General features: G+C 40.8%; 1 protein-coding gene across 1 annotated transcript in view; it reads left to right on the top strand.

Annotated features, from left to right (window-relative positions):
- Window positions 1-325: 325 nt before the first annotated feature.
- Window positions 326-10,577, top strand: part of LOC107316069 (gamma-aminobutyric acid receptor subunit pi-like) — a 43,458-nt gene continuing 33,206 nt past the window's right edge. The window contains exons 1-3 of the mRNA XM_032445353.1: window positions 326-403; window positions 555-1,860; window positions 9,449-9,537. Coding sequence (XP_032301244.1) covers window positions 9,482-9,537 — 56 coding nt within the window. The 5' untranslated portion in view covers window positions 326-403; window positions 555-1,860; window positions 9,449-9,481. The remainder of the gene's footprint in view (window positions 404-554; window positions 1,861-9,448; window positions 9,538-10,577) is intronic.

Below are 10,577 nucleotides of genomic sequence, written 5' to 3'. Positions count from 1 at the left end.
CATATTTTTCCGTTTGAGGACTGTGAATGGTAATAGGCAAAACAATGCTGCTGCTGCTTTGAGTTTTCAGACAGATCATTTCCCATCCCATTTAAATTATGACCTGCAGTTAGCGGGAACTTGAAATAGATATTAAAATCCCAAGAATTTTCAGAATCTGATACTTTTCATTAGATATAATCTGTGCTCAGTGTACTAATGGGAATAATAAACAAGCATCAGCATTGTTTCTATGCCAGTTGGTAATAGAACAGTCTTTAAAGCTGTTTTCTCAGTTCTAACGCTATGAAATGCCACGTGAGACCAAACCTGCTGATTCTACTTGCAGCTGTTCTGCAAAACAAGAAATTGGGGACTTTTTTCCACTGGGTTTCAAGCTTTATGCCTGACTGATGAATGAAGGGTAAGCACTATACATGCTGCAGTTTGACTGTATTCAAACAAGAGATGTGAGGGGAAGCATCCCAAAACAAGGACGCTCAGCATATATTCCTGACCAGACCAGCATTCAGCATTTAGAAGGATTTCATGTTTCTAATTTCTCCTGCCCACAGATGCAGTAAAAAATAAGGATTTTAGGCAACAACAGCAACAGAAAGGTGCAAGACAGCAAGGAAATATGCTCCAGTTTTTCAGAGATGTGCTTTTCCTTCTGGACCTCAGACCTTTCTATAGCTTAGGGCAAATTTCCAGTGCCACAGCTGTGGAGCATCCGAGCAGCCTCCTATAAGAAGGCATGGGTAATCATTTTATAGATAAATACAAAGCAAAGGACACATGCCTCCTTCTGCCATGAGGCCAGCACATGCCAGAGGAAGGAAACAAAACCTTGGGTCCTTACTGCTAGAAACTGATGGACTGGTCCTCAGAATTGGCTTTCCTCAATTGTCAACATCAAAAAGAAATGCAGTGCCAGTGGATGAAAGAGCAGTTCATAGAACTGAGTTGGAAGGAACCCTTAAAGGCCATCTAGCCCAACTCCTCTGCAATGAACAGGGACACCTACGGTTCCATCGAGGTGCTCGGAGCATGCTCCAGTCAGATCTTTAGTGTCTCCAGGGAAAGGGGCATTCCTCTTGTTGTCATCTTTCTCCTCCACATCTTGAACCAGCAATTCTATATTTTGGTACTGGTAACACTGACCCTGTCAGGAAGGATTTTTTCTTGCTTTTCCTTATATCTTAACTGCAGGCAGTGCCTTCTGACAGTAGATATTAACCTGTTGGACATTACTTCCCTTAACACAGCCTAGTGTGGGAACAGCATTACCTCAAAGAAAGTGATAATTTCACACACCTGCAAGACGTAGACAGTTCCTAAGGGAAAAGGTCAGGAAGAAAAACAGTGCTAAAGGTAACATTTTCCTTTCAACCTCTGCAGACCAACTTGAACAATGTTACCCAAGAACATCCAGAACACCTGGACAGCGGGGAAGTTTCTGGCGAAGGTAGCTGGGATGCAACTATTGCAATCAGGAAGACAAGGCAATCAGTTTTGTGTGAGCTTTCCTTCAGGGACGTGACAAAAGAAGTGCATTGGGAAGTGCCACCCCTGATTTTTGTTCAGCAGACATCCTTCATCGCTTCTCTCTACAGTGCAGTCAACCCAAAGCCCACTGAAAAAAAAAAAAAAAAAAAAAAGCATACCCAAAGAAACTAAAAAAGGCAAGAATAAGCAAAGAAATGGCAGCAGCTGCTCAGAGGCACCCACAGGGCTTAGCCATCACGAGCAGGGGGGCCCCTCGCTGCCCACCCACAACCCCCGGCCGGGGGCGGGCTCGAACCCTCTGTCCCTGCACTTGCCGGCCGGCTGCCAGCCTGTACGGAGGGAGGCGGCCCTGCGCTCCGACCGCGGCTGCAGGTAGGTACGGCACCGCGCCTCGGGACATTGCCCAGAGCCGCTCCTTCCCTGGGGTGCTGTCCTTCCCTTGTCGTTCCTCCCCACTCTGCTCCTTTGCCTTTATTATTATCATTTTTTAATAAAAAATATTTTCCTCCCCCTGTTTGAGGTATTAAGATGCATTCCCTTAGGATTAGAATATCAACAGCTGGAATAACCCAAATTGCCATTAGCAAGATAAAAGTAAGATCTGAGGATTGATTTCTATTTCTCCCCAATATTTCTTCCCCTGTCCAAAAAAACAAAATAAAAAGCCTGCAAAAGCTTGTTTTTATATATACTGATTGGCAAACTATGAAGCTTCTACAGGAAGGATAGTTTAGGAACTGGCTTTCCTATTTTCCCTCAGTGCAGTGCCAGATCTGCGCCTCACCTCAGCTCAATGTGAAGGTCAATACTGTGCCTGTGCTTTAAGAGAAGTGTGCAGTACTTGAAGAAGAAACACATTGGTTAAGGCTGTTGTTGAATATTGGGTCATAATGAAGGGAAATACTTGAATTAAATGAAAGCATTTTGTTTTTTTCTAGCATGCTTTTCTCAGATCATAGGAAAACCATCCAGCTAGCAACAATTTCAATGTCTATTCAGATGTTATAAACAGGGTACATAAAGGTTACTTTTCACCATGATGCAACTCTGGGTGATTCTAATGACTGTCACAGAATAATGCTACTGCAATCTGTACTCAGAATGGGAAAAATCCTGAAGCAGTCACACACTTTATCCCTGTGGGAAGATTAGTTAAATCTGCATTAGTGAAGAAAAAAAACCCAAACAACCCAAAATACATGTTTTAATGAAAAAAATACCACACACTTTCAAAGCCCCTTTTTGTGATTTCCCCTTGGAGCTCTTGCTGACTTTGAGATCAGCTCCATGTCCGACCGATCAGCACCTCTGACATGCACGCTGGTGGGTACGAGCGCACAACTGAGCCCAGGACACTGAACTTCTTTGAGACCGTTCACATTTTTGTATGGTTGGGTGGTAAGAAACATTTCATGTGTGAACATTGTTTGCTAATGCATATGTTTCTACTGAGTAATTTTAATTAATTTGGACCGGCTTGTATCAAATGCAACAGCTTTCTAGATTGAGAAAGACAGAGGTTCTTTAAAATGTGATTGTCTCCTTTCTTGTCTGTCATCCTTTTGCACTGTTTGAAATTGTCAGCTTGAAAATCTCCCACTTTCTGGACATTTAGTTCAGCAAAGAATTAAAACTTGAGACCCATGCTGACGAGAAGTGCTTGGAGGCTGTGTCCCCCAGAATATTAATACTTTCTGCAAAGGTTTTGACTGTTCTTATGCAAGTCTGCCAACAGGAAAAGTCTATTATGCAGATTCATAGTTTGAACGGACAACAAGGCATCTCTAGGCTATATTCCCCCAGCAAACTGCCTTGCAGTTGTAAACAAAATCAACTACAAACTGAGGGGCTCTTGCTGTCGTGAATCTCAGAGGCATACTGAGAAATACTTAGCCAGGAGGAGAGAAGGTGGGGATGGCTTTAGGCCTGATCCGCTACCACAGGGCTCGAGCCTTAAGCGTATGTTCAGCTTGCAGAGATGTCTCTCATTCTTTTGTGCCAGAGGCTGCATGGAGGCAACCTGAGGGGAGATGAGCTCAGTTCTGGGCAGTTTCCGCCTCACAAGAATGCTATATTGAGGCTCAGAAATCAGGGTGTATGTGGGGAGACTCCTCTAGGTTATGAGCCAGAAGATTCCAATTCTTAACTTCCATAAGGAATGATAATTGAATCTGGCATCAGAAAGACATAGTTTCACTTGTCTTTTCAAATCAAGTTATAACTTTTGTAATCTGAAGCAGCATATTCTATCCAATCTGATGAATTTTCAGCTATTTATATTAATCAAATCTACTTTGATAATGCCCAATCAAAACAGTGGCTTCACTTTACTGCAGGCTGCAGAAACAAGTTAGGCTGATTTGCATAGCTAGTCAAGTACGGTTACATACCTGATTTCATGATGGGTTGCATGTGTGTTGAAGCTGCCTGCACCTTTCTTGCCAAGTCCAAGGTACCTTTGAGGTTAGATTCATCATTTTCAGCCTCTCAAGGCTGCCTAGCTCTTCAACATTCATCCTTCAAACAGTATGAGAACAGAGCACCTTTCTGCTCTTTGCTGCTGTAGTGTGGGCAAGTGAATGGTGAACAACAGCCACCAAAACCTATGTGGTAGGAGGGGATCCATGGCTGCCTAGGGAATTGTGCACAGGCACCTTGCAGTGCTGGCATACAACTTTAAAGACAGCAAAGAGACCTTATTTGGTCCAAGCCAAGCATACTGCAAAGAAAGTGATGGAAGTGCCTTTGAATGGAATACAGGCACTACAGAGAAGTAACAGGCAATGGAAGAAAATTGTCTCACCTCTTCCTGTAACCAGCAACAGTTCAAGAGGAGCACAATCCCTATCCAGAGAGATAATGACTCCTTGGCTGCTAAGCCTTAAATGAGGGGTGTATTGCTTGCACCTGAGCTCCCTGGGTTAGCTGTGCCTTCTCATTTGGTGCTCAACCTTTGGTTCAGGCTGTGACCTGGCAATTCCACTGTGACAAGCAATCACTGAACATCTTCAGATGTCTGTAGAGGTCCAATGACAAAGATAGAAGAACTGAGATGTACCAAGCAGAGAAAGAATAAAAAGTATCTATACATGCATGTATAAGCAAACATTCATAATCTCACAGACTTTTGATTGAATTGCTGTGTGGCACACATACAGATTTTTCAAGACATATTTAAACAGTAAGGAGTGGTATATTTAAATAGTCACAAGTTATTCTTGAGTACATTTATTAAAACTTATTCTTCAATTGTTTGTTACTACATCAATTTTTATAGGTTGTTGAAGTACTGTTTTACTGTATTATCATCTCAGTGCTGTGATACTTGGAGCCAGGACACCTGACACTTACTCTCTTGTTTTATGAAGGTAACTTCTAGGACTGCAGTGCCCTGAACAGCCAGGTGTTGTCTATCTAAGATTCTTTATCCAGAAAACCTTTAAAACTCTCACAAAATTTCTGCCAGTTGACTTATTGTTTGAAACTAAAATGCAAAGAATGAAAACATGTTGATGTACAAAATAATCCCATTCTGTGTTATGTAAATTACACTGATACTTATAAATTGATAACTGAGAACTTGGTTAGAAACAAGACCTCGAACTAGAAAGGAAGGCATATGTCTCTAAAAATTAGACAGTATTAAGTGTATGAAAATACTAGTAGTCATTACTACTATTGTAGCCAAATTTAAAATGGCTCCATTAATGGATTTCTTTGGTCCAGTTTGTGTCCTTCCAATATTTTGAAGACTTCACATGCCAACTTCTGTTATTTGGGGTACTGAAATATGTATTATTTTATATTTGACAAAAGCTTATGAGCATAAAACTTGAGAGGTGTTCTTCAGATAATAGGAACTTCCAAGAAAGTAATTTTATCTGTTACTTCTATTATCTGGCACTTGTGGCAACTCTGTTGATGAGAACATCAAAGCAGAACTGAAATTCAGCATTTCATTTGTGAGCTATTGCTGGGTATGTCAACAGCAGGAGCTCAATATCCCTCCAGCTCCTAAGATAGCACTCGATGGCCCTGTACTCAGCATCTGTCTCTGCAAAGGAAACATGACAAGACAGCTACTTTCTGTGGACCATGTAAATCTAACTTTGCTTACTTGCCCAGGGAGACTTTACATAGTTTATGCCCCTGCCAGGCTAGAGATGTGCCTAGGGTTTAGAAACAAGCTAGCTGGTGTGCCAGCAGCCAGTTGTCAGCCAAATGAATGGGGGTCCCTTGTAATAGGGCATATGCATTGGTCCACTTGCATCTATCAATTCCTGGTGAGATCTGCTGCTGCCAAGTTTTATTTCTTCTAGTTTGATCCATTACAAACAAACAAACCATGCAGTCAGTGACCACAGCTCATCTGTGTGCAGTTGACTTCACCTAGTGATGAGCAAGAGTTTTTCACTTGCTGCTTGTGCACAAGTGAAGGAGGACATAGGATTATTTCCCATACAGCTTGGAGTCAATAAGGAATCTGCCCATAAGAACTTCAGAAGCCAGTTCCAGGTGGCAATATATAAATACAAAGGTAGGAGTGAAGAATGAATAAAGTGCTTGGAAGTGATGGTGTTATGCTGGAGCCACAGCCTATGGATTTTCTACATCTCCCCCTGTACATCTGAATCATGATTGCCTCCGTGCGTTTAATGCCCTTCCTTCTACTTCATCTTTACCATTTTCAGCTTTCCGTTGTTTTCCCTACAATTAATTCATACTGCTTTGACAACCAGAAGACAGAATAGAAAGTGCCCACATGCACTGGCTGTGATGCAGCTGTGGTGGGCAGCATGGGCAGAAGGCAGAGCACGGCAGGGAGCTGAGTCCCTCAGCCAAGTGCTTCCAGGAGGCTGTCATTTGGATGTTTGGGTGTAGAAGTTAAAGCAACGTCAATGCTAATTTGGTTTATGCTATCTATAAAACCACTACTAACAGTTTTAGATAGTTCTACGGTTTTAGATGTCTGCAACAGCTTCCACGGGAATTCAGGCATATGGCCCTTACCATATGACAAAGTGCCGTTAGTAATTTTTAGTCTTTTCCACACTTCTGCTTGTGGATAAGATACTGCGGTATAAAAGGCATTTCATGCTTTGATTCATCTCTACAAAATTCACTTCCAGTGAAATTTTAAGATACTGCCACTTCTTCTGCCAGCTCTTTGCCTCATTTCATTCTCAGGTTTGTGAAACTCAAGTAATCTACTTTCATGCTGAGATAAACACCAAATTCTCAGGAGAAACACCAAAAACACTGGATACTATTTTACAGTCTTAACCTGTTCTGAGTTGAAGCAGAAATCACCGTTGCTTAATTATACAGGAAGTGAGAGCAGCTATTTATTACCTTCACCTCAGTTACTTCCTGGAATCTTTAGTACACAAATGTATCAGTATGTGCACAATAATCTGGATTGCACGTGATGTCTGGTAAAACCAAATGGCTTGATAGTCCATGCAGATAACAGGTTATGTGTATTTTTCCAGGCTACAGGAAAGAGTAAAATATTGTGGCTCCTGCTGAAGTAGCTTTAAATACCAATAATTAATAAGGCTCACATACATAAGAAAAAATCCTGCTGTAAGTGTGTAAATGCATGACAGAAGAAATCCAGATGCCCAAGCATGTAAAAAGACAGGTGCTAGTGGAACAGAACAGCTCAGTAAGCCCTTTAAAAATGGACTGAGTGCATGCATGCATGTGTGCAACTGCAGCAATGATTCATACATTTAGCTTAATTGTTGCATGTGAAGCTGCTTAAGAGTTCAGAACTCAATTCCTTGTCTTGCTGGCAGTGTCCCTTCATAGTGATGGATGCCAGTCAACATGCTAATTAGATATCACTGTTAGTGCTCCTTATGCAGCAGTAAGACCCTCTCCTTCCTCCTATTTCTGTGTTCTCCCTTCTCCCGCACACAGAACTAATCCTCATACCACAAAATGAGTTTGACCTTCCACGTGTTAGAGACTGAATAAAATCTATGACCCTCAAAAAAAAATGATAAGTTGAGAGAGGTCTGAAGGCAAGCTAGTTGCTTGAGAAAGATGAGTAATTAACTCAGTCGCTTGATCTGTTGCACTGTAAAAACTAAAACGAGTACAGAAATATCCATAGGTTTCCTTAATCTGCTTTTAAAGGATCTTAACCATATTAGGGGCTTGTAGTAGCAATTCAAAAGCTAAATATAAAAGAGGCTTTATGAAGTCATTAAGAGCTTTTCTGGGAAACCAGAAAGATCATTCTTATTTTTGGTATATTTTCATGTGAGATAAAGATAGCAGATCTAGAAAGTAACCATCTAGAATGAGCTCCACAGCAGAGATACTGCGACACAAAGCAGGGCTGTTAGAGAATCAGTGTTCAGAGAGCAGCGTTCTGACAACACCATCTGCTCAGCTGGGCTGTGTCTTCCTATTACAGGCTCTCTTAATGCCCCATGTGTGATTTTTGGTGGAAGTCAATGAAAGAGCTGATGATTTATTTTGACTTTAATATTTACCAGGCTGGTGTATACTTCAATGTCCAAGATGTTGAATATTTTTACGTATTTATAAAGCCATTCAAGTGGCTTTCCTCTGCTCTTGCAGCCATTAGCAACTTATTTTGCCACTTATCACTGTTGCAAGTCAGATGCTATTCAAATGTTGTTAACTCAAGCAAACACCAGTGGTGCTGCTTTTGCTTGAACTATGAGCTAAGCCAAAGGTTACTTAAGGGGAAAAGAAGTTAGCTAGCATTCTGTGTTGGCCAGCTGAAGGAGAGTAAAACAAAGCTTCAACAAAATCTTCATTAGTAGCGTTATTAGCAAAATTCATTCTTGACACTGAAAATAGTGTAATTTGATTTTCCCCTCATAAAACCTAAGAGAAATTTCATTTGTATGTAACACTTAACAGTTCTCTTGCTGATTCTGTCTGGCATTTGTGTTGTGTTTTTGTTTTTGTTTTGTTTAGTTTTCAGGCAAATCTTTCAAATAACGTTTCTGTGCTTCGATGAAATATAGTAAAAGTTTGCACAGCCCGTGAATTTCAGATCTGTGGAATGACCGCACTAAAGCATTTTGATTGATACTATTTTCATCCAGAAATGGATTACAGAGCTGACAGATTACTTTCAAATAACCATTATGGTTGTGAATCATACTGACAAGAGCAAAGAAATTCCATTCAGAAGAAAGCATCTTGCCTCTGCCGTGCATTTTGATGAATGTGGATGTTTATGTACAGTTAGCAGATTTTTTTGTTGTTTTTAATATAGCTAGAGATAAAAACTTATTGTTTTAATTTATCTGCTGCAACGTTTCCTCATTAACTACAAGCTTACCATAATGTGCATCATAAGTATTGGTACCACACATGGACCAGAGCGCTCGAAAACAGCTCTGAGTTCCAAAATGGATGGTTTGGTATTTCATTTTGAAGGATACACTGATGTGCCAGGGATGAACTCACCCACAATTGGAAACAGCACTGGCAAAACTCAAGGTGCTTATGATTTTCCTGCATATGTCTGCAGCTGTTTTTCCAAACAATTACTTTTCCAAATATTGAAAGGATAAATGTAAAAATGAAAGAGTTCTTGTACATTGGAATGCAGTTTCTGTTGGCATATTAGATCTAAGCTGAACATCATGTTGTTTTATTTATTTTGAGTTTTAATTCTAGTAGACTAATACATTTCTAGCAGCAGCTGCTCAAGGTACAACTCCTCCTGTTAGTGTTGAAAACCTTGTGAAATTTGGATATTTCCTCCTGTTAGCGTTGAAAACCTTGTGAAATTTGGATATTTGGAATGCAAATATGAACTCTAAAACATTAACACTGCATCCCTTCCCTTCCCTTCCCTTCCCTTCCCTTCCCTTCCCTTCCCTTCCCTTCCCTCCTTCCCCTCCCTTTCCCTTCCTTCCCTTCCCTTCCCTTCCCTTCCCTTCCCTTCCCTTCCCTTCCCTTCTAGGAGCTGCAGGAACTATTGAAGCTGGACCTGACAATGTGCAGTCTGAAATGCTGCAGCTTAAGAGCATTTCTTCTGTTGGTTCTGTGTAGGTAAGAATTATTTACTGAAAATTATTATTTCCTCTACCTATAACATCAGTCAGCTTCAAGCTAAAAAGCTATCTAACCAAGGTAAAGCCAAATCTACTTGACAGCTGAACCTTCCCTCTTTCAAACATAAACCAATCTGGGCATTAATAACAAAAATACAGGACTGAATTCCCCCATGAATCCTCTTCACCCTGATTTAGATCTTTTTCACTGAGAACACCAATGGGGGAACAAAAAAGAACTTAAGCAAATGATCCTTCAAATAGAGGACTACTGTGTAGGGAGTGTGAATATCATATTAGATGCTCAGCAAATTCAGAGGGGTGCATGGTCCTCTCCTGAAGCACTGTACCTTGCCCGACAGGCAGAGGCACAGAGTGCACCTCCATGTGCTATAAGCTTGAGGTAGAACAGTCATCTTTGTGCACTCATTACTAAAGGAAAGTGTCTTAAAAATTGCCTGGTTGAAACGTGTACTATGTTTTGTAGATGAAATTGTGAATGCTTAAGGAAAACTGAATTGTGTTAGGCTGGAAGGTGCAACTGGTCACTTTCATGTGCAAATAATCCTGCTAACAGTGCAGGTGCCATGGCAAATAAATAAATAAGTAAGTAAGAAGGCCTCATAAGACAGAAATGGAGCACTTTAAAAATGAAAAAAAAAAAAAAAGTCTTATTTTGGACGGAACATATTTTATAAGCAACTTTAGTAAATGCTTTAGAAAATGCAAGCATGGACAGGTTAAACAACATTGCAGCCACCATCCTTAACCACCTGAAATATAATTAAAACCTGCTTAGCCAATTCTTTCTGTAGAAATGCCTTGCCTGTTTACCCTCCCAGTAAATAAATACTTCATGATAAGGTTCTACCTGAATTTTACTTTCAAGTTGATGTGCAAACACATTTTTAGATAAAACCTCACTTAGTGAGGGCAGGTGGCAGACTCCTAAGGGGGAATGTGAGACCTCTCCCTCCTCTGCCTTCTGCAGGGCTGTGCAGACATTGTTGCCCAGAATGCATTCAGTTTTAGCTTGCC

The sequence above is a fragment of the Coturnix japonica genome, chromosome 6 (genome assembly GCF_001577835.2).
Source record: "Coturnix japonica isolate 7356 chromosome 6, Coturnix japonica 2.1, whole genome shotgun sequence".
NCBI classification, from domain to species: Eukaryota; Metazoa; Chordata; class Aves; order Galliformes; family Phasianidae; genus Coturnix; species Coturnix japonica.
The sequence above is the reverse complement of the archived record's forward strand: the minus strand, read 5'-3'. Positions and strand labels throughout refer to the sequence as shown.